The 25,335-nt window shown below is 39.2% G+C and overlaps 1 protein-coding gene across 3 annotated transcripts in view; it reads left to right on the forward strand.

Moving 5' to 3' along the window:
* timm50 (translocase of inner mitochondrial membrane 50 homolog (S. cerevisiae)) overlaps positions 1-21,338 on the forward strand; it is a 51,620-nt gene extending 30,282 nt beyond the window's left edge. For 2 of the 3 annotated variants that reach the window (XM_042413570.1, XM_042413568.1), the window contains exons 5-11: positions 1,906-1,964; positions 3,538-3,657; positions 7,733-7,837; positions 9,967-10,065; positions 16,406-16,562; positions 17,589-17,695; positions 17,792-21,338. In XM_042413570.1, coding sequence (XP_042269504.1) covers positions 1,906-1,964; positions 3,538-3,657; positions 7,733-7,837; positions 9,967-10,065; positions 16,406-16,562; positions 17,589-17,695; positions 17,792-17,890 — 746 coding nt within the window. In that variant the 3' untranslated portion in view covers positions 17,891-21,338. Of the gene's footprint in view, positions 1-1,905; positions 1,965-3,537; positions 3,658-7,732; positions 7,838-9,966; positions 10,066-12,971; positions 13,326-16,405; positions 16,563-17,588; positions 17,696-17,791 lie in introns of those variants that run through there. The other variant, XM_042413569.1, reaches the window with a different exon arrangement.
* The last annotated feature ends 3,997 nt before the right edge of the window (positions 21,339-25,335 follow it).

The following is a 25,335-nucleotide window of genomic DNA, read 5'->3' on the forward strand; positions in this document are numbered from 1 at the left end:
GGATAGAGAGAGAGGCACGCGTGTGTGTGTGTATGTGTGTGTGTGTATCTCACTATTGTGGTCGTATTTGCAGTAATGAGCCCACGGCCCCATGGGAAACAAAGTCTTTATTATTATTAGTCATTAGCAGGTTGACAGCTGGAGGTTTTATTAGCAGCTAGCTAGCTAGCTGGCTTATCGGCGTCGCCATCGGCAGCAGCAGCAGCTTGTGTCGCCGCCTCATTGATCAGTTCGGAGGCTGCAGGTGATCATAACTCTGTTCAACCACATGTCATCGTCCTGACCAATCAGATCTCATCTAGCATTTCCTGTTCAGGTAAACGATTGGTGCAGCTGCGTCTTGGTTTTAAGTGTGACGTAATCTGTCATAAAATAATCTACACATAACAGTTTTCCACATGTTCACTGGGAAAACTAACTTTTGCATAATTGATTAATAATGATATTTATCGCCAACTATTTTGATAATTAATTGTTTTTAGTAATTTTTTTAAGAAGAAAGTGTCCAAATTCTCTGATTCCAGCTTCTTAAATATGAATATTTTCTGGTTTCTTTAGTTTCTATGACAGTAAACTGAATATCTTGTTGAGTTGTGGACAAAACAAGACATCTGAAGACTTCATGTTGGACTTTTAGAAACATTGATCTGCGTTTTTTCATCATTTCTCGACATTTTATGGACCAAACATCTAATCAATTAGTAAAGAAAATAATCGACAGACTAATCTAATGAAAATAGTCGTTAGTTGCAGCTTTTAAACTAACAAACAAAAGCAGAGAGATTGATAAAACATGGATATTGATTGACTCTTCCATTAGAATAACTGATTGACTGATTTGGATGTTTGGAAAAGGGGAAAAAAGTTCAATTTATCCAGAAAGTTCAATTAACAAGTGGGTTTAATTAGAAGCTGATCAGTGGAGTCATTTTTTAAAAGCTTATGAATCAGTTATTTCATATATATCACTGCTGATTCTTTGTTTTATAACATAACAAATATAAAACATTTCTTCATTGTTGTCTAAATAAGCAGCTTATTGGAAGGATTTGTCATGTTTTTGACTTTTCTCAAGTCTAAACCATTAATCAGTGAATAAAAAAATAGATAAAACGGGGATTGATGATGAGAATAAAGTCAGTTTCAGGGCTGGAAGTAATAATATTTAATAAGGGGGGGTAATAATGGGTTTAATGATGCTTGCTGGTTACTTTAAAGAGCTGCTAAAATGTAAACAGTTTAGTTTCTGTGTCTGAAGTCATTTAACAAGATCCTTTTCATTTTATAAATATATATTTTTCATGTTATTTTCTCTCATCTTGTTATAACACAAAACATTCTTTTATTTCTCAAAATTAAAACAAGAAAAAGATCCACTCGGCGACTAAGATACGTTGAATATTGTGCAATAATGGGAACATTTTCTGTTAAAACAATCATTTAGTATCCAATAATAATTTAATTTAATATCAAATGTCATTATTAAAACAAGAAACTGAGGAAACGTTTTCCACGCTGGAGACAGAAAACGAGAACTTTAATCATGAAAAGGAAAGACTGACGGGTAGTCAGCTGTGAAATATTTGCCGTCAGTCACATGATTTCAGCTCCAGACAGATGTTATCAGCTGTTAGTACAGCTGTGCTTCATCTCTATTAAAGAGGATGTTACCTTATCAGTGACATTTCTTAGTTTCTACGTCTTTATAGTTGTTAATAATCAACAAGTCTTCTCTTCATTTCTCTTCTATCAAACGATTGAAACCTGAAAATGCAGAAATATTATTTTCAACTTCTGTGTTTTTAACTTTCTGTGCTTCAGTTTGAACACAATGTTTCTACGTCACATTAAACTGAATCATCTATATTTTATTAGACATTTACTGAAGTTTTTTTTCTATTTCAGACCCGCCTGTAATCCAACATTTGAGAAGAACCTTTAAATACTTCCAGGACTACAGACAGGTGAGTGATGCATTCATATGTCATCCTGTCATAATTTAACAAACTTTATCTTCAGTATTTGGGGACCTTTACATTTTATAATTTAAAAGTTGTAAATGGTGCGATTTTAAATAATTTTAGACTTTAAATTTGACTGTTGTGGGCAAAGAAAACTTAGTTGTGTGTTAAAACAACAGTCAGGTGTCCATGGTAACAGTGAAAGAGGGTTTTTCCTCGCTGTAATCATTCCTCCTGTTCATACTGGATGTTAAAAGATCCTTCAAATGTGCTTTCAATGCATTTAAAAGTCTGTGTGAAGCTTCTATTCAGCTTCAGCAGTCTGAGTTAGTCACATCAAGTGGATATCTGCCACATTTACAGTCTTTTTAGCATCAAATTCCCTCTTTGTGTTTCCTCGGACAGTGTTTCCCTGTTGAGCTGCAGGTGGAAGTATAGTAACAAAAAGAGGGACTTTGGCACTAAAAAGACTGTAACGTTGAAAGATATCTACTTGATTTGACTCATTTGGACGCTGAAGCTTCATATTAGCTTCAGATAAACTTTTTAAATACATTTTTTGCACTGTAAGTGTATTATGAAGGGATCTTCTAATGGTCAGTATGAACAGGAGGAATGATTACAACAAGAAAAATGTTCATTTGGGCTCCTTAATGTTGGTTTAAGACACTCTTGAATGAATATGGAGGGATGAAAGCTCTTAGAAAAAAAAGCTTTTAGACCATCAAGTGTTTAAAATGATTTCTCTTTTAAAATAGTTTTGGATAAATGATCTCAGTGTTAGTTAAAACATCCTGGCTGTGGTGTTCATTTAATTTCACTTTTACCCTGTTATCACACTATTACCGTTATTACTATCTGATATTATTAACAGTAAACCGTTTGTTTTATTACAGACAATCAGTTACTTCCTCCTCAGGAGCGAGAAATTGTTTGACTTTCCTTTTTCGCGGTTTCTCGTTTTTTTTTTTTTTTAGGCTGATTTACCAGAATTAATAGTGATGACACTGAATTAAATTAAAGTGAACTCACCGCTGCAGGAACGTGTTGTTTGCAGGGTTCAGATGATAGTTTCGGGGGGTTTTTTGTCCTCCAGCTCCGTCCCTGAAGTCGTCAGACATGAATAAACAGCAGCTCCGGTGTCCTTAATGAAGGTTTATCTTGATAGGAGCTCTTCACTCTTCACAGCGGTTATATATTCAGTCTCCTGTTGACAGGAAATCATATCTACTGTCTGTTAGATCAGAATATTCACTCCTAAATATATATATATATGAGAGAGATGTGTGGGCTGGTTGTTGTTTTTCTTTTTTGAAGCCAGTTTTCTCAGACTCGCTGACTTCCTCATCTCTGGAACGTGTGAAATATGTTTGATGTATTTTTAGTTTTGAAGGCATCTCAGTTCCCATAACTGCATCCACGTTTCGCTCACAGGAAAAGAGGAAATATGTATATGTTTTTCAGAGAAATGAGATGTCCTTTTCTTCTTCTTGCTTAAGTTTCTATCTATAATAAAGGTTATTTTAGGGTGAAGAAAAAGGTTTCTAATACTCTTTGACGATTTCGTTGGTGTCAGATGATCATCGAGCCGACGAGCCCGAAGCTGCTGCCCGACCCTCTGAAGGAGCCGTACTACCAGCCTCCCTACACGCTGGTGCTGGAGCTCACCGACGTCCTGCTGCACCCGGAGTGGTCGGTACGTCTCCTCGCTCTCCACAGCCAAACTCCTCTGGATTCCTCCTCTATACTCTCTCTCATCTACTCCTCTTCTTCTATGGTTTCTTCCTCTGCTCTGTGAAGTGCTGATACCTCGTTCTGTATTCCTGAAGTTTATGTTTTGGCCTCCAGTTTGAATTATTTTAAATTAGATTCTCAGAAATCAGTCATTAGGCGGATTGATCTAAATACTACATTACCCATAAGCCATTTCAGCCATTTCATAGTTGTGAATCAGGATCTTCAGTATCTCCTCTGGATTCCTCCTCTGTACCATGGATGTATAAAGAGAACTGGATACGGGGCCCCGTTCATTCTTATGAAAGTTGCTCCGTGGCGCATGAAGCCAAAAAAAAAATCGACTTCCTGGTATGAAAGTACCCGGATCCTCCACATCGTGCGGCCCATAGAGCGTGCGCACTAGTGACTTTCACTGACAGAGTCGGCTACTTCCGGTTTAGCCCTCCGGCTAAGTTGAATGGGGATAAAACAATTCAATCATGCGGCTCTTCGAGGCTTTTGAAACGTGATCGGACCGAACGGATTCAATTCTGATAGTGAGACGAGTCATTTCGCGGAGGTTGTGACGCTCAGAAAAATGTATCTGCTGATTTACAGACGTATCTTGTCTCTGGGAAAAAGTCTTTTTGGGCCAGTGTGCATCACATGACGTTGTAATTACACAGTTTGGCCACTATGTCAAATTGGCTTCAAAGCCTGGCGCTCTTCCTGTATCCAGTTCTCTCTATACATCCATGCTCTATACTCTCTCGTCTACTCCTCTTCTTCTATGGTTTCTTCCTCTGCTCTTCTACAGAGTTGTGAAGTGTTAGTGAAGTTTATGTTTCGGCCTCCTGTTTCAGAATTATTTTAATTTAAATTCTCAGAAAGCAGATTTTTTTATTTTTACTGTCATTAGGCGGATGGGTCTAAATACTACATTACCCATGAGCCATTTCAGCCAGTTCACATCTGTGAATCGGAACCTTTAGTATTTGCAGTGTCTGATACATTTAATTAACTTTTTTATATATTTTGCTGCTCATCTTATTTTCAGGTTGTTAATGTTTGTACGTTGCCTCTAAAAACTTCTGTGTTTTTGCCATAAAACATCTTGGGAGTTGTAGTTATTTTAGCCTTTATTATATTTGATTTAATTCAGTTCTGTTTATTATCTATAAAGCAAAGCTGGTGGAGTTTGTTGAAAGGTAAACCTGCTAAACTAAGAGATTTGATAAATGGATTTCATCCTTATTATTATATTCTTGTCCTGTAATCCTCCTTTACTCTTCTACCATTCTGCTTTTCTCCCTCTTTCTCCTCTCCTCCTCCTCTCCTCCTCCTTTTACTCTCTTCTGTTTATCCCTCCTCTCCTCTCTTAGACTTCCTGTCCTCCTCCTCTTCTTCTCCTTCTCTGGTCTTCTGCTCCTTCATTTTCTCCTCTTTCATCCCTTCTCTTTTCCTTGTCTTTCCTGTCTGCTCCTCACATGCCAATAATTATTCATCTTCTTTCTTCCCGCTCAAGAAATACACAATAAAAACACCAAGAGAAAGAAAAGCAGCTCGAACTTTATATATCAAATATTTGTAAGAAAAGGAAGTGAAAAGAAAACAGTTGAAGAAAGGAAGGAAGAAAGGAGGAGTGGAGGTGAATTTGGGCACAGGTGGAGGATGGAGGTGTGTCCCACCACCTGTCGACTTCTGCTATTGTCTGCTGAGAGCCCCTCCCACCCCATAACACACACACACACACACACACACACACACACAGTCTGTCTGCCTACCTGACAGGTGTGCAGCAGCTGTAATTCGACACCTGCCGCCTGTTATTATAAAGCAGATGAACACCAACAAACACGCTTTTATCCATCACTATTATCTATCTCACACCACAACTTGTACAAACACACGCACACATGCACGCGCGCACACACACACTCTGTAACTGTCACCTGCATTTTATAGCTGCAGATGATCAGCGAGTCCTGAGAGTCTGAACACGTAACCGAAAGAAAAGTCTCCACTGTGTAAAAACATCTGTCTCATCTACACGCATGTGCATACACACATCTACACGCACACGCGCACACACACACACCTACACCTACACACACTCGAGCAGCAGCAAACAGGAGTCGACCTGAGTGGAAAAGGTCATGACCTTTGATCATTTAAGTGCGACTAAATAATGGCTGTTCTGCTGCTATAGTTACACACACACACGCATACACACACACGCATACACACACACACTCACAGGCATACACACACACACTCACACGCATACACACACACACACACACACACACACACGCATACACACACACACACACGCATACACACACACACACACACACACACACACACACACAAACACACGCATACACACATACACACACACACACGCATACACACATACACACACACGCATACACACACACACACACACACACGCATACACACATACACACACACGCATACACACATACACACACACGCATACACACACACACTCACGCATACACACACACGCATACACACAGTCACACACACTCACGCATACACACAGACACACACACACAGTGTTAGACAAGTATTAATAACTTATTTCTTATTTATCTTTATAACAACAATATTTCGTTATTGATTTGTAGTTTATGAACTAATATGTGTTTATTAATCTGAACTTTAAACTCGGGTTTGGACTCAAAGCTGTAATATAAACAACTTTGCCAAAAGTACGCGGACGGCCTAAAATTAACAATAATCCTAATATGTAGAACTCTTTTTAAAAGCCGGATTACAAAGTACTTCACACAAGGCAGCAATAATAAAATCAGATGTAGGAAAAAAAACGACATTAACTAAAACAGAAAACCAGTTGCTGTAAGAAAATAGAAATAAAGATCCAATTAAAGGTTTGTCTCTTTGATAAAAGTCCTCGCTGGTTTTAAGCCTGAACTTTGACCTCCGCCCGCTAACGTTCAGACTCACGTTACGACTGAAAGCTGATAAAAGGTGCAACCGGTGAAGCCAAGTTAATAATTAATATTTTTTTATCTGTTATTATATGACTTCCTAGCAGTAACTTAGTCTATAAAATATCATGAATAGTCTATAAAATATTATAAAGTCATCTCTTTAGTCTCTACTGTAGGTGATGCTCTAAACAGCCTCACTCATAAGATACGTGGCTCTTTTTCCCTCTGAAGGTTTTTAAGATTTTATCATTTCTTCTCAAATTAACGCACATTACTTTAGCTTCATTATAAATAGCTGCAGTATCATATAACTCATCTTTAGCTATTAGCTTCTTTCCATCTTCATGCTACGTTCTCATAGTTTTAGTTTCATTATCCAGCGGTTTGTTTTATTATTTTAGGTTTAGATTTGTACGTTAAAGATACTCGAGGTCGCTGTTATGTGCCTGTCCGACGTGTCTCACCCCATGACGTCACTTCCTGTCTAGCCTCTGTAACTGAACACGATGAAGCGTTCCTGGACTTTACCGTCTATATTCTCAGACGGCTCGGCTCCACGACGGCAGCTGCTGTCATAAATTTTAACGACATTTTCGTCGTGAGCAAATAAAAAAAAAACAACCTACAGCTCCCATTAAAAAAAAAAAAAAAATGCAAATGCTGTGGTTTTGTCCACATCCATAAAACTCCCCGCAAACGTCCAGGACACGATGCTCGTTAAAGGCCGTTAAAAACATAGATATGGAATAAACAACAACTCTAAACATACGAAGCGAGTCACATGACAGGAAGCTTCTGTTATTAGCAGAGTCACACGTTAATGAGATTTTTAATGACCTTTTCCCTACTTCTGGAACAGAAACTGGAAGTTCTGGTTTCACTTCGGCTCTCTGGAACATGACACTGAATTATTTTAGCTTTGGTGTGAATGTCAGCTGTTTTATTTTAAAAAAAAAAAGAGTGTTTAAAAGGACTTTCAGTCTGTGTCTGGTAGTCACACACACACACACGCTGTGGTTTGATCTGGTCGTGTGTTTTTAATGGTGAGTTGCTGACTGGTTTGTGTGTTTCCAGTTGGCGACAGGTTGGCGGTTTAAGAAACGTCCGGGTATCGACTACCTGTTCCAGCAGCTCGCACCGCTCTATGAGATTGTCATCTTCACTGCAGAGACCGGCATGGTGAGACACACAAACACACACACACACACACACACACACACACACACACAGATAGATAGATAATGTAGTTGTGTTTATCGCTAAATAAGCCCTCAGAGGTTTCACTGTCACGCCGATGTGATCAGATCTGTTGTTAATGTTGTTTTTATCAGCTTCTCTCTGGTTCACTGTCAGGAGCTGAAAACTGCCCGAAGAAACACACACACACACACACACACACACACACACACACACACACACACAAACACACACACACACATTCATTCATTCAATAACATGTTACTGATTGATGATCAGTCTGTGTATTTAGCTGCTTTCAGCAAAGTTTATAGAGTCACTGAAAGATAAATTCCAGCAGATTTGACTCTTTTCTTTCTGCACATAACCACCTTTTTCCCCTAAAACATCTTACGGGCAAGATAATCTTAGTCCCACTGTAAAGGCCTTTACACACTGGGGGGCGACGCGAATAAACGACACGAAATTGCGAAATAATCGCCTGCGAATAGTTCACATCAAAACTATTCACACTGGCAGCGATACGAATTTGTGAAGGAATTTGCGACGGCTCGTTCTGCCGTCAGTCAGCCTGGTGAAGGCGGTTTGTCCAGCGGCTGCTTCTGTTGACAGAGACGCTGAACGCAGGTCGGAGCCGTTGTGGATCGAGCGGATATAACTCTCTCCTCTTCTTTTGTCGAGTGAGGAGAAGAAGGACAAGATCATCATCACTGGAGGATGTTGACGTCATCCTCCAGTGATGACGATGATGATGATGATGATGATCTCCGACCTGCGTTCAGCGTCTCATGTCCAAAGAAGCAGCCGCCTTCACCAGGATGACTGACAGCAGGAAGTTACTGAAGCTAAACAGTTTGCATGTCGGCTCCACGGGAAGAAATCCACAGTGTTTGTGTTTATAAATACACGGTGATGATGCATCAATGTATTGATTCGTGTTCACAGTGAGTGAACCTACCTGTCTGCCTGCAGGGCTCACAGACAGACCTGCAGCTGATCAATCAATATAGATACGGTCAATAAGTTCATAAACACACACAGCAGGATATTCAACACCCCACGTGGGCCTTCGCAAGGAACAGCTGTCTGTGCAGATTACACTCTCTGATTGGTTGATGCTTTTATTCGCTGTGTGAAAAGTCAGAAAAATCGACCTGGGTCCGAAAAAAATCACGTCGCTTTTTCGCCGCATAACATTCACGTTCTGTGTGAAAGTCCTCATGACACAAACAACAGTTGGAAAAAATATAAAAATCACATCCAGTGTGTAAAGGCCTTAAATCTGTTGGATTTTATTTAATGTCCCTTTTCCAGCAGCTGTGATCACATGCAGACGACATTAACTCATAATGTTGACAGCAGAAACAGTTTGTTCCCTCAAACCCACTGAACTGTTATCTGTCACATTCAGCTATTAAAGGACCAGTAAAGGTCCGACACTGTATAGAAGCAGTAGTGTTGAAGTTTATGAAACATGAACAGGCTGATGAGGTTCATCTTTGAGATGATTTTAACTGTATTAAGTAGTAGTGGTTCATTCCTGCTGTTGACATGCGATCAGATTTAAACTCCTCCGCCTCCTGCTGCTGCTTTCAGATGTTATCAGTCTCATCTCTGCTCTGTTTGTGTGTGAAGTGTGTCGGCTCGTTTACGCTCGTCTGAAGACCAAACCTGATTAACATCTTAATTGTTACTTATTCTGTAGAGATTTTCTTTTCTTGAATAATTAGCAGGTCTATAAAATGTCTGTCACAATATCCCAGAGGCCAGTTTGACGTCTTCAGACGTCTCGTTCTGTCCGACCAACAGTCCAAAACCTAAAGATGTTCAGTTTACAAAGATATAAAACACAGAAAAGAAGCAAATTATCATCATTTAGAAGCTGGAAACAGAGAATGTTTGACATTTAGCTTTAAAAATAACTTGACATGAATTAATTTTACAGTGTATTTACGGCTGATGGTAATTATTGTTTTGTCTCTCTGTGGTGTGTGTGTGTGCGTGCGTGCGTGCGTGCGTGCGTGCGTGCGTGCATGCATGTGTGCGTGTGTGTGTGTGTGTGTGTGCGCGTGTGTGTGTGTGTGCGTGTGTGTGTGTGCGTGTCCGTCCAGACGGCGTTTCCTCTGATTGACAGCATCGATCCTCAGGGTTTCGTCATGTATCGTCTGTTTAGAGATGCAACACGCTACATGGAAGGACATCATGTTAAGGTACGACCTGTGTGTGTGTGTGTGTGTGTGTGTGTGTGTGTGTGTGTGTGTGGCTCAGTTCTTAAACAGGTAAGTAACGTCAGGTTAACGTAATTAAAAACTAATCAAACACTGTCATAGAGATGAAGCTCATGAAAAATACTTGAAAATTGGAAAAAAAAGAGAAAATTGTATGAAAATAATAAAAAATATAAACATTTATAGAAAATGTGAATATAAATTACAACAAAGAAAGTTTTTAAAAAAAGTAATGAAAAAAGTTAAATGACTATATAAAACTTATGAAATAATTCAATCTTGATAAATAACTAAACATTAAACCTGAAGATCTTCAACTCTCCGCTGTAGAGTTTAATATTACCTTAATAAACAAATAGACCTGATCATATAAATATTACAGGCAAAATATATAAAATAATATGAAATAATCCAATACAAATATTATTTCATCCTGCTGCTTTTCACAGTAATAATGATTTATTATCGCAGGTGATTTTATTTTACAACAGTATTTTTCTCAATGTTTTATTTCATCACAACGTTTTTATCAGAAAGTCAAGACAAATGAAATAAAAACATGTCAGAAAATGTTTGAAATAATAAACTGCTGGAATTAAATAAAAAATGATTGAAATAAATCTGTGAAAAGAAGCAGGATAAAATGTCAAGGTAGTTTTAACATTCAATTAAATATTTAATTTCATGGTTATAATATATATATTTTTATTTATATGATTATTTATTTAGTTCTGTGTTGTTTATTGCTTTAGTATTCATGTGTTAAAGGTTTCTCTGATGGAAACACAAAAACTTCTGATCAGAAAAGTTTGTTTTGTGACAAAAGAATCATTTTTTTGTTTTAAAGTTGTTTAAAGACGTTTAGTTTGTTCTAGTTGATGTTTTTTTGTGGATAAAACACCTGTACGCTGTTAGAGAAGCTGCGTTACCCCCTGCGTCTGCGCTCCATAGCTGCCTTCTGCTGCTGCCATTGATGTCTCCTCCTCTTCCTCGCCACAATAGACCTCCCTAATCCCCTCCTCCTCCCTCCTCCTCCTCCCCTCTCAGGCCTCATTAACCTTATGCCTCCTTCTCTCTCTCTCTCTCTCTCCTTTCCCTCTTATCTCACCTCCCTTTCACCCGCCTTCCTTCCCTCGTCTCTCTCGTTGAGTTCGCTCCGTCTCTTCTACTCCCCCCGCCCCCCCGCCTCCTCCTCCTCCACCTCCACCTCCTCCTTCTGTCTCCCTCCAACTGTCATCTCTCCCCGTGTTTTATTGGAGGACAGTCTGGAGGTTGTAAGGAGCTGGTTAACCTACTTCCCAGAGAGAAGACACACTTATCATCTCATCTCCATAATGCCAAGACAGAGAGGAACGCAACAGATGCTAAGAGAGAGTTATTAATGCTCCATATGCTAAGGGAGAGTTATAAACGCTACAGATGTCAAGCGAAAGTTGGTAAACACCACATGGAGTTATTAAAAAATATTGTTTTATTTATGGCTGTGGATGCACATTTTCTGCCAGCGACCGTTTTAATCCAAATACTATCGAATGAAAACTAGACGTCTGCAGCTGTGCATGCATGTAGCATGTAGCATGTAGCATGTGTTCATAAAAAAACAACAAAAAACATAACATGCATAAACATACATTTGGAGTAATTTCTGCTTCTTGCTCAAGAGAACTTGTGGAGCTCAGGGATCTAATCTGGCCAAATCGGTCGAGTACGTCGATAATTCAGCGAATGTTCTGACAATAATTAACAAGAATTTTCCGTTAGAGAGAAATGTCACATATAAGGTCAACGGTTGAGGTAATTTAGAAAGTACGGGGATCTAATTGTCACCTGATGACAAAGTCTAACAACAATGCCTTGGCTCATGAAATGAGTCAAAGTACAGTAGGCAGAATGTGCCAATCCTGGAAGTGATGATGACGAAATTGCTGCTTTTCTGAAGAGTCGACACACATCAGCTCTGAGGAATAAAACACTGGAATAAACCGACGGTTTCATACGAGTCAGCAAATACTTTTCAACTGTGCAAAACAAAATCATGTCTGTTGTTGTTTTAAAATTTGGGCAACAGAAATGTATAAAATGATCATATCATTATAATACGCTTCCACTGATAAAAGATATGAATTATCGCTCAGTATTAATGTTTTATGTTCGTTTATTATACAAACTTTTCATGTATACGATACATCAGTTTATAAACCGCTGAGTCAGTTGAATCGCTGCCTTAGTAAGTAACGCAGCGTCACAGCAAGACAAACTGTAAACTTTTACACATTCTTGTCTCTAAATGATCTAAATATATAACCGTGATGGAAACGGAGGACGGAAGCGAGCGACTGCGTGTTAAAAGCAGCGTCGTCTCCTCTACTGTCCAGTGTGATCGACTCTCCAGCTGTCAGCAGCCAATCAGGAGAGACTCTCTCTTTTATAACCGAACTTATACCAAGAACTCAAGCTTTTTAAGTGGTTTTTCATGTAGAAATCAGATGTTTTCACATCACAGATGATGAACAACAGAAATTAAAACAAGTTAAAACATGAGTCATGTAGCTGTTATATCAGTTCAGTTGCAGCAGCTGCTCTGCAGGTGATTTTACTGCAACCGAGTGGAGACATGAATAATATTTCTTATAGGAGTTTAGTAGTGAGTCCTTAGTCAGTGACTGCTATTAACCATATTAAGCTTAAGAAATACCTTCTCCAGATACTTAATCAATTTTGTAGCTTCAAAAATGTGCCCATAGAGCATAATCTGGATTTAGTAGAAAAGTATAATAATATTCTGTGTGATCAGCAGCGTATTGAGCGTTTTCTACTAGTTGTTTTATGATAATTCCTCCATAAGCCACGGCATTGACCTTCCTTCACCCTCTCATCAAACCCCACAGACCAACATCCAGCTATTGTTTGCTGCCCTGCATCTGAGCGTCGGCTGCAGGCCTGAAATGGATCAGACGTCTTATTGTTTGTTGGCTGTTGCCGGGATAAGAAACAGAACAGTTGGATTAACTGTCTTCCTTCGAACTTTGTTGTTGTTGTTTTTTTTTTTTTTTTTAACTCTGGCCTGCTGTCCCTGCAGAGTTCTGTGTTTTTCCATCATGTGTTTGTTGTTGTCAGCTTGTTGTCGAGTTTACACATGACAGACAACATGACACAAACTGACATAAAAGTAAAAACAAAATAGGCCTGCTCTCATTTACTTTTCCAGGCTGCTGTTATTGTGCTGATTGATAAAAAAATAAGTATATTCATTGATTAAATGTAGGTCTTTCATAAATGTATTTCTTTGCAATCATCAGTCGATTAAGAGAAAATGAATCATCGATCGTTTGAGTCATTTTTTAAGCAAAAATGTCATGTCAACATTTTCTGCCTGCAGCTTCTCACGTGTGACTTCAGAAGTGAATTTCCGTTAGTCAGAAAACAAGCAAATGGAAGATTTCACTGCAGCCTCCATGGAAATTTCACTGTTATTTAACATTTCATAGACTAATTGATTCATTGAGAAAATAACGGACAGATGAATAAATACTGAAAACAATCATTAGTTGCAGCTCTGCTTTAATAAGTGTATATTTTCAATTTTAAGATTTCTCTGCACCTGAAAAACTATCAGAAAACATATTATTATCATATATTATATATGACATATATTAATCTCACCGTCTTGGCTGCAGCATAACTTCATTTAACAGGGTTTTAAAAATGGTGATTTCTAACGGTTTTAAAGGAGACATATTCTGCTTTTTGTTATTTATATCCTGTTCTGATGTTGGATGTTAAACATGGTCAAAGTTCCAAAACTCGAGGTGAACGTATGTAGAAATGCTGCCTGCAAGTCAAAAGTCAGGGCTTCAACCTGCCCTGAACGCCTCGTTTGCAAAGTTATCTCTACTTCCTCCTCGTAATGACAACAGATTGGCTGGTTGCTAAGGCGTTTCCATGTGTTGTTCAGCTCCAACATGTACGGATGGATTTGAGAAGTTGACATTTGCAGTAAAGAAGGAGAAAAAGAAGTGAAATCCTGCTATTATAGTTTGTTTACGTAGCCTCCGGAGCCGGAGGAAGCTTCCTGAAGCTGACCAATCAGAACAGAGTGGGCTCATCAGGAGGGCGGGGCTTAAAGAGACAGGAGCTAAAACAGCCTGTTTCAGACAGAGGCTGAACTGAGGGGCTGCATAAAGGACCAGTAGAAGATAAATAAAGAGTTTTTAACTGGAAATCATGCAAAGATATTCCAGTAGAGCCCCAGAATATAAATATAGAGCTGGAAATGTGCTGTTTGGAAACAATCAGCAAAGTAATTATCTCTCTGTAAAGGAGTTTAGAGCTACATTAAGCTAAAACCAACACAACAAACGCAGGGTGTTTGTCTCCGAGGTTAGCGCTGACAGCGATTTAAAAACACACCAACAAAACAAGACAACAAGTCATTTCTGGTGTTGTTTTGACAGTGGATCAGTTTTAAATATTGCAGGAAGTAACGAACCAACAAGCAGCAGCTGCAGTGAGCTGCTGGATGTATTTCTGCACAGTATAAACTCACTTATTATGGTGTTTCAAATTGCCCCAAGTAATTGTTTTGTACATTTAATTATGTTCCAGATAGGAATGAAAGTTTTTTGCTGTTCAGTGATCAGAAACCGTCACAAAGGAGCAAATAAAATCATATTTGTTCATATTTTGATCTGCAGTGCGAACAGCTGCAGTGACACGGCGTGACGCGTGTGTGTGACTGGTTTCCTCTGCTGGACGTTGACGGCAGCAGCAGCAGCAGCAGCAGCAGCGTCTGCTCTTCACAGCAGTAGATGTTCCTCACAGCAGTAGATGTCATTTCTGTTTCTAATCTCCCAAAACAGAGACAGCAGCAGCAGCAGCAGCCACAGATGGCTCCTGCCAATAACATCACAGAGCAGATTTGACGTGTGTGTGTGGCATTTTCATACAAAGACAGACAGAGAGAAGTGTGGCGGTGTGGAAGTTGTCAGGGCGCGACCTTTCATTGATGGAACTCAGTGTGAGTAAGAAGAGTTAACCTACCAGCCAGGGACGAACTCTCTTTTAGTTGTATTCATGTTTGAACCAGAGCTGCAACTAATCATTTTCATTGTCAATTAATCTGTCGTGTATTTTCTCAATTAATCGATAAATTGTTTGGTCTTAAAAAGTGTCGATCGAAGCCAAAGATGCATCTTAAAATGTCAAAGATATTCAGTTTACTGTCATAAAGGACTAAATAAACCAGAAAATACTCACATTTAAGAAGCTGGAATCAGAGAATTTGGACCTTTTTATTTTTAAAAAATGACTCAAAACATATTAAATCAATGTTCAAAATAGTTGCAGATTCATTTTTCTTTTTTTGTCATTACACAAGAGAGTAAGAAGCTCTTCAACAAGCAATAAACGACAAAAATGAGGAGCAATAAGTAATTCAAATAAGCTAAATATATACTACATTACTAATTATCTCCAATAGAAACATGGATATAAATTTTGTTGCATTTTTGGCACATATTTAAAGCCATCAAACCATTTACAGTGAGAATAAGGATGAATGTAAATATCATTATTGTGTGTGCAGACACTTAAGTTTACTCAACACACACACACAGTAAGACAGATGCCTGTTATTCACACACAGGGGAGGGGGGGGGGGGCGGCTGGGCACCAGATGAGCCTGGTGATGGAGACAAGGAGCAGCGTCCCTCTCCATCTGTCTCACACACACACACACACCAGCTGGAGCCACCAGAGAAAGTGTGTTTTGTGGGTTTTAATCTCTGTGAATATTAAGGATCATTAAGATAATAAAGTTCCTCATTTGATTAGTCCTTAACCTCTTCCTCCTCCTCCTCCTCCTCCTTCTACCATAGACCCATTTTTGTCTGTTTTTTTATGGGGGGGGACATGTGATCTTTAGGGGGAGACAGTATGTGTCACATAGAAGTGGTGATACATCATCTGAAAGCTGATGCAGCTCAGCACTGTGTCACTTTTTTCTAGTCATAAATCTGTAATAAACATGTTTTTGTTAGGCGTCTATTCAAATTTTGCAAGTTTAGAGTGTATAAGGGCTTAGAACATTATGATAGAAGTATATAATGATCATTCCTAGGCTCAGTTATGTCTCATGAGATGTTGTTTTTGGGTTGATACCATTTGTTACACAGATTTGGTGTAAAATTTAACCGTTTTTAAGAGGTTAAAAGGGTTTTGATTTCTGGTGTTTACCATCAGAGATGTGAAACGTTTCCATCGTCGTCTGGATCGAGTTTCTCTTAACACACCTCAACCCGTGTGTCCGTCTCTTCTGTTTCAGGACGTGTCGTGTCTGAACCGGGACACCAGTAAGGTGATCGTGGTGGACTGTAAGCGGGAGGCGTTCAGCCTGCAGCCCTTCAACGGCATGGCTCTGAAGAAATGGGACGGCAACTCGGAGGACCGAACGCTCTACGACCTCGCCAACTTCCTCAAGAGTGAGACGCCGATCCTTTCCATCTGCTCTTTAGCTATAATCTATATTTTTATAACAGTCTGATGTGTCAGTGTGTAATGTGTTGGTCGTGGCTCGTAATGATGAACCTACAGTGACTCTTTTCAGCGTCTCATAGCGTCGTTTTCAGAGAAAAAGCTGTAAAAAGTCACTGTACACTACCTGCTCAGCACCAAACAGACACAGTTAGCTGTAGACTAGCTGGTGAACATAGTGGAGCATTTAGCAGCTAAAGAGCCAGATATTCCCCTCAGGAGTTGGTGGAGAGTAAAAACAGAGCTAAAAGAGAGTGAATAGTGGACAGAAACACGACTCCAAATGAATGATAATGTTGTTCCGTAACTGCTGGATGTGCAAATAAGCAACTGTTTCAACATATTTCAAAATGCTGCTTTTCCACCACAGCACAAATGTTCCTGAGAGGTTTTCTACAGACCTGCAAACACAGATTTTAGCATCTTTCATACAACAAAATGAAATTTGTTATTCCATTAGTCTAAAGTTTAAATTCTGCTGTTTTTTCCACAGTTATATTTACCATTTGATGTGTCAATTAGACCAAAGTTACTGAATTTCATCGTAAAATACACTGAATATCATAATGTTATCCCTGCTTAACTTTAATATAACTTATACAGTGTTGTTTGTGTTATTATGTATTGTGTGAAGGCGAGGCTGTGCAGAGAAGCACTGGGTGGATGGATACACCAGTAAGAAATAGTTCCAGCCCTAAAACCACAAACTGTTGTTCTTACATATCAGTTTGTTTACAGATTAAATAAACCAGATGCAGCTTGTTAATCAGTGAGTTTTAGTGTTGATAGGTGTGAGCTAAGCTAACTGTTACCCTCCGCTTCCAGTCTTTATGCTAAGCTACGCTAACCGTGTCCTGACTTCACACACTAGACTGACATCCATCTGAACATTTCTCTGTCAGAAAGTCAAAGAATAAACGAGTTTGAGTTTTGTATCTGCGGCTGCTTCACCTCCTCTCTTCTTCTTCTGTCAGCCATCGCTCTGAGCGGCGTGGACGACGTGCGCTCGGTGTTGGAGAACTACGCTCTGGAGGACGACCCCATCGACGCCTTCAAGCGCAGACAGGCTCAGCTTGCGAAGGTAAGAGGAGGAGGAGGAGGAGAAATCAAACGCACCTCACGACCGTCTGTCTCTACTTTCTTTGTTTTTGATGTTATTCCTCCGTGTGTCCGTCAGGAGGAGGAGCAGCGTCTGGCCGAGCTCTCGCAGCAGAAGAAACAAGGACTCTCTCTCGGCTCCATCGCCTCGCGGTTCTGGCGCTCCAAGCAGCAGTGAGCCCCGCCCCCCTCTCACACGTCCACCAATCGCAGCCCGGCTGCCTGTCGGCGCAGAGGGGAGGGGCCAGAGGAGAAAGGGGGGGAGGGCGGGGGGGAGACCTGCGTACTGTAGCTGAGCGGTCTCCGCCGCCACAAACAACCAATCATGTCTCAGTGGGCGGGTCTGCGGTGCTGGAACAGAGCAAAGACATTGGCTGGCCTCTGCACCAATGATAGAGGCACTTCCTGGTTTTTTGGAGGCGGGGTGTCGGCGGCCCCCTCCCTTGGTCATCTTGGTGTCACCTGATGCGAATCAAGCTGCTGATTGGTTTAAAAAAAAAAACCAAGAGAAAGGGGATCCAGGTCAGGTGAAAACTCTTGTTGTTGGCGGTCGGAGGCTGATCCGAGACCAGCGCTGCTATCGCCACTCCAGCTCTGGTCGGCTCGGCCGCTCGCAGGATCTGACCTGAGACCAGCGCTGCTCTGTCCTGCACCTCACCTGCAGAATGTTTCTTTTATTTCCTGTTCCTCTGTGTGTCTCAGACCGGCGCTGACGGCCCGAAAGAGACCATGTTCAATAATGAATATTGTTTATAACAATAAAAACAAAACAAATAGTAGTATTCTTAAGAGTTCATTGAATAAATATATGAGACTGTCAGAGTGAACGGCGGCGGCGTGGAGAGGCGCCACACCGAAGACTTGAACGGCAGCTGAGCAAACGGTGGAGAGAGGAGAAGAAGAAGAGAGCTCAATAAAAAAAAAAAAATTAAAAAAGATCCAATCCCAGTTTCACCCTCGCAGATCAGATTTTACAGAAACCTGCAGATGCATTCGGGCGGCGTCAGAGTCACATGATGCCGTCCCGTTGTGAGCAGGTGACGTTAACTTCAGTCTGTAAAGTTTAACACTAATGCTGCCTTCAAACGGACTCTGTGACTCGTATTATAAGTTGTGAGAGAAATGTTCCTTGTGCATTTTGTAGCGTTGAAGTTTAAATGGAGCCAAACTAAGAATTACTGACAGGAGAAGAAGAAGTAGAAGAAGAAGGAGTCGACCTTTTGTACATAACTGATGTTGTGTTCATGTCACTTTATTCAGACAGTAATTACGAGCAGCCGAGTGGTAAATAAGCGTTCAACGTCAGACTCCGACTTGTAATTCAGATCCGTTAATATTTAGGATTTGTTCATCTCACTTCCTCCAACAGACTGATGGTTACATTGAAATAACACTTAATAGATTCGATGCAGCTCATTTAAAACGAGCTTTATACACCGTTTGATCTGCTGGAAACATGTAACACAAGATAAATCACTAATTTAAGCTTTTTAAACGGTGAGACAGTCGGAGTAACCAGCTTGGAACGATGCACAAAAGCTCCTGAGTCAGAATAATGGGAGGTTTTCTTTTTTCTTCCTGTTCAGCTGATGTTACGTTACGAGCAGCTGCAGAGAAGGAACATCAAACAGTGATGACGTCTGATAAGTAAAGACGTCCCGATCAATTTTTATGCCCCCAGTATGAGTCCTTTAATATCAGGCAATTAATTAAACATGTATCTGACACACTGAATAAACAGCTTTAGCTACTAAATCTGATAAACTTTATTCTTCAGGAGCTTCTTGATCCAAATACTGAAGGTTGAAACTATGATCAGCTTAGTTTATTGATCTGATCAGTTGAACTGGAGACTCAGAAACACTGATTGTACGGTTGTGTTACAGATCTTTGGTCGAGTTACAGACACACGAACCGACAACAGACGAGTTTCATTTGAAGGTTAATTAGTGACGGCTGATATGAGCTGCAGCCCGACACGTTTGTCATTTTAACCAAAAGCTGAAAATGGCGCCCGGTGTGACTGAGATTAGAGCTCAGCGAATCAGAGATCAGCGTCAGAACTCTCCGAGTCTTCATGTCCTCTCATATAAGCAGTGAGATGTTGCACTGAAGGCTGCTGTAAATGAGAGAAACTGAGCAAAACACAGTAAATAAAGGATGGTTTTTAATCTGGTTTATTTTAGACTACGTCTACATTAAGTTGGATAAACTCTTAAAATGCTGTTTTTGTGCAAAAACATGCGTCCACAGCAGGAGTTTCAGCTCGATTGTGCAAATACCTCCGTCCATGTGTATTTTAGAGTTTAACCGGCTTGATTTAGACGTAGTCTCTGGACGCCATGTTGGAAAAGCTCCTTTGTAGTCTGCACAGAGGACTGAATATTCATGAATATGCACAGATCGACATCTCTAACACCAGGAATTCTATTTAAAAACGGACATGTACATGAGAACTAATGTCACATAACTGTCTCCTTCAGGTTCCTTTTTTTTTTTATGGCACTGTCCACACTTCATACGGTTTAAACCAGCTCTGCTTTTCATTCTTCACACAACTTCTGACTCTTTTCATGAGAAACACGAGCGCAGCAACAGCACGAATGTGTTTGACAGACTGAACATGAGGTCACTTGAAGGCAGCATTAGATCAGACGGTAGACTTTGATGTTGTGTCTCTGCTGGAAAAAAAAAATCCAACAGCAGTGTTGCATTCAAGTCCCGTCCTACCAAAAGAGTTCTGCTAAAAGATATATTAATGTGTTTAAAATATGCAAAACCAAATATATTGTAATATATCTCCAACATGCTCTTAAACGTAAAGTACAAATCTATCATATTCAGATTAATATGACAACAGAGAAGAGAACATAAAAACAGGTTAATGAGCAAGAAAACGCCTGAATTACTGACACAAAACCTGAGTTTTCCACCATATTTAGAGGGTTTTGGGTTCCTACTTTTCCAAAAACTCAATGAGGAACATTTTCTCTACAGTTTCTACTTGACGTGAAAAGTCCTACTAAGATCAGGCAGCATGTGAAGGCAGCTTCAGTATGGCGGGACGTGCAGGAAACATGTAAAATGTGCATGTTGATGGTTGTCATGTGTGTGTTTTTTTTGGGGTGTTCAGCCGTTGGTCTCAGCTGCTGTTAACGAGCTCTGTCAGTAGACGCTAAACTCCAGTTTTGGTTGAGAACTCGTGTTGTTGCTGGAGTTGTTTTTACATAAATATAAATATAAATGTGAATAAAGCTGAAAACCTGCAGTGAAGTACAGAATGTGGAGACTTTTCCTCTTTTTGTGGTTCTTCTTTGTGGCCCCGACAGGAAACGACAGGTTTTAGTCAATTTTTTTAAGCTAATTGCAAAAATATTTAGCGGTTTCAGCTTCTGAAATGTGAAGATTTGATGCTTTTCTGTGTCATACATGATAGAAAGCTGTTTGTATTTAGGATTTGAACTGTTGATCAGACACAACGAGACGTTTGAAGACGTCAGGAACTCTCAGCTCTGCTCTCAGAGTCCTCGAGAGCAGAACTCCGGGTTCCTGCGCTGACTTTAGCTCAGATATGAAACCTCCTGAATTCTGCAAATCGAAATGAATAAAACAGCAGTTTGCATGAACGCAGCTTGATTTTCTATGACTTCATGTTGAGTAGAGGAGAAACAAAACATAAGAATCAGTTTTTATCAATATTATTGTGTTTCTGCCCGACTTCCATCTCCAGTAAAACCAAATGCAAGTACTGTACTTAAGCAATATTTTGAGGTATTTGTACTTTACTTGAGTATTTCCATGTGATGCTACTTTCTACATTTCAGAGGGAAATATTGTACTTTCTACTCCACTACATTTATTTAACAGCTTTAGTTACTTTTCAGATGAAGATTTGACACAATGGATAATATAACAAGCTTTTAAAATACAACACATTGTTAAAGATGAAACCAGTGGTTTCCAACCTTTTTGTCTTTTGACGTCTTACAAAAAGCAGTGTGTAGTCGGGGTCACATTTCACATGTCTATGAGTTGTTAACAGCTCCACCAAATAGTGATTTTTCCCTCTAAACTTCTCACATGCTTTCATTTCAATAAATGTTCAAATGATCCGATTTGTGTATCAGAACTTTGTTTTTTCTTCTTTCCTCTCCCATTAATCATCTCACCACCCCTCAGATTTATCTGCTGACCCTGTGGAGGGGCCTCGACCCCTAGGTTGGGAACCACTGTACTAAACTAGCTAACTGTATATAAAGTAGTGTAAACTAGCTCCACCTCCAGCAGCTACAACAGTAACATGCTGCTCTAACACTGATGCTTCACTATTAATAATCTAATGATGTCATATATAATAATATATCAGTCAGAGGGACCAAACCACTACTTTTACTGCAATACTTTAACTACATCAAGCTCATAATACTTATGTACTTTTACTGCAATACTTTAACTACATCAAGCTCATAATACTTATAATGGAGTATTTTTATATTGTTGTACTGGTAGTTTTACTGAAGTAAAGGATCTGAGTACTTCCTCCACTGCAATACAGGAGGATTTAAAGCATTTCAGCTAAAAGGTACATTTTTCCAAGTACTCAAAAATAGTTCAGTAACTCAGTTGCCAAAGTTTTTAAAGATTTAATGAACATTGTCCAACGTTTGGACGTAGTGCGTCGCGTGCAGAACAGGAAGGTTTAAATTAAAGAATATTTATAAATGTGTTAGTTGTTCAGAAACATCCTGGACGAGTGGAAATAAAGTTTAAGGAGGAACTGGAGAGAAATGAACCAGTCGTAAACAGCGAAGGAAAAACTGAGTCATTAAAATCATTTACTGCTACGACCGGGAATCAAAATGCCCAAAAAATCCTGTTGAGCAGATTCTGTTTTATACTTTGATGCGAGAGCCAACTTCACTCTGGATGAGCAAAAACTTCTGTCTGACTTTGGCTCAAAAACACGACATCAGGGATTTACTTTCAACAGAATCTCAATATTTCCTTTATTAAAGATGTTGCACAGGAAGCAGAACAGCAGCTTTGCCTTGTCATGTTTCTGTCTCCTCACTTTCTCTTTTTGGGTGTTTTTACTCTCAAACCAAGGAGAAGTTAGGGAGAATTAGGCTGATTTAAACTTTTCACTAAACAAAGACCTCCTGCAGAGATGTTCAATCCTTCTGGGCGGTTCAACAACGCAATTAGCATTCTGTATGTTTACAGCAGCTCAGAGGAAACCAGAAGTAAATGTCAGTGATGGAAGAAACACTCAGAACCTTTACTTCAGTAAAAGTACCAACACAACAATGTAGAAATACTCCTTTACAAGTTAAAGTTCTGCATGAAAAATCCTACTACAGTAAAAGTACATAAGTATTATGAGCTTGATGTAGTTAAAGTATTACAGTAAAAGTACATAAGTATTATGAGCTTGATGTAGTTAAAGTATTGCAGTAAAAGTAGTGGTTTGGTCCCTCTGACTGATATATTATTATATATGACATCATTAGATTATTAATAGTGAAGCATCAGTGTTAGAGCAGCATGTTACTGTTGTAGCTGCTGGAGGTGGAGCTAGTTTACACTACTTTATATACAGTTAGCTAGTTTAGTCCAGTGGTTCCCAACCTAGGGGTCGGGCCCCTCCAAAGGGTCAGCAGATAAATCTGAGGGGTGGTGAGATGATTAATGGGAGAGGAAAGAAGAAAAAACAAAGTTCTGATACACAAATCTGTTTTCAGTTTTTGGACTTTTTCTCTAATCTTTGATTTTTGGTGAAATATTGGATCATTTGAACATTTATTGAAATGAAAGCATGTGAGAAGTTTAGAGGGAAAAATCACTATTTGGTGGAGCTGTTAACAACTCATAGACATGTGAAATGTGACCCCGACTACACACTGATTTTTGTAAGATGTCAAAAGACAAAAAGGTTGGAAACCACTGGTTTCATCTTTAACAATGTGTTGTATTTTAAAAGCTTGTTATATTATCCATTGTGTCAAATCTTCATCTGAAAAGTAACTAAAGCTGTTAAATAAATGTAGTGGAGTAGAAAGTACAATATTTCCCTCTGAAATGTAGAAAGTAGCATCACATGGAAATACTCAAGTAAAGTACAAATACCTCAAAATATTGCTTAAACACAGTACTTGGGTAAATGTACTGATTACAGAGCATATTTAAGCATCACATCAGTAATATTAGTCCTGTATGGAAGGCAAAAGACGACACATGTAAAGATAATTGAAAGATTATACAGTTTGTTTACTTCTCTGTGTGTTGTGTTGTTGTATATTTTCAGTCCAACGTGCGAGAAAACAAAGCTGAAACCCGACCAGACCTCAGGAATCTTTCACATTCTCGGATTTAAAGCAGGAACCCTGCTGAGCCTTGAACCTGTAAAGCTGTTTTCCTTTTTCTCTCTCCCTGCTGGATTCCTGCTTCACCACCACCACCACCACCACCCGGCCTTTAATCCCCTGAAGGTGTCGGGACATTTTACCACCTCTGAAACACCGAGGTCCCGCCCGGCCTCATCGGCCCGGTATGGAAACCAGTTCAGACGAAAATGATGGGAAACGATGAATCTTCTCGTTGATATAAATATACAAACACGGTGAACGGTGAGCAGCAGCGGGAAGGTTTCCTCACTTTAACAGCAGCTCTGGATCTTTACCAGGCTGATAAACTTTACAGGGAAACTTATTTCTGCCAGGAAAAAAACGTTCCTATAAAAATAGAACTGATAAAAACACAAATAAAACTCAGCAGATACAAGTCCTAATTATTATACAACAGAATTCTGACATATGAAATAAAAATTATGAGATAGTAAATCAAAATTCTGACTAATTTTGACTTTGATTATAGTGTTGAGTCATAATTTTGTCCTTGAATGTCACAATTTTTGACTTAGAAAGTTAAAATTTTACATTTCATTCCATATTTTTGACCATATTTTTTTACTTTGCATCTCATAACTTAAGTCCGACATTTTACTTTGTATCATAATTTCTACTCAGGCAAAAAATCTTTATAGTGTTTCTCATAATTTTGATTCATAAAGTCCAACTTTTTGCTTTATATCTCATAATTTTTGAGTCATAAATATTAATTTGTATCATAATTTTGATTTATAAAGTCTATTAAATTGACATTTTTACTTTATTTTTCATTATTGTGACATAGTATGTAACAATTTTGACTTTAAATATAATCATTTGACTCACCACAAATATTTCTTATTTTAATAATTTCCATTTTCATCTATTTTTTTATTTTATTTAATGTTTTGGCAGGAATGAGCTTCCGTAGCTAACTGACAGTAGCAGCAGCAGCAGAAACACTGATGGTTTTGGGAGTCCAGCAGGCTAACGAGCTTCCCAGACAATTATACTTTGAACTTGTGATATAGAAACTTCCCATCAGTCTTTGCATCTTTAGACGGTCGGGGGGGACACGAGGGGTCGGGTTCAGGTCACATGAGAGGCGCCACTCAGTTGTCCTCCTGGTGCTTTATTAGTGCAAAAATGAGGCATAGAAGAATCCCATTAGAGCATAATTGGTAAATAAATGTATAAATCTGAGTATATAAGTCTAAATATTCACCGTTCTGACTTT

The sequence above is a fragment of the Thunnus maccoyii genome, chromosome 6 (assembly GCF_910596095.1).
Source record: "Thunnus maccoyii chromosome 6, fThuMac1.1, whole genome shotgun sequence".
In the NCBI taxonomy this organism is placed as follows: Eukaryota; Metazoa; Chordata; class Actinopteri; order Scombriformes; family Scombridae; genus Thunnus; species Thunnus maccoyii.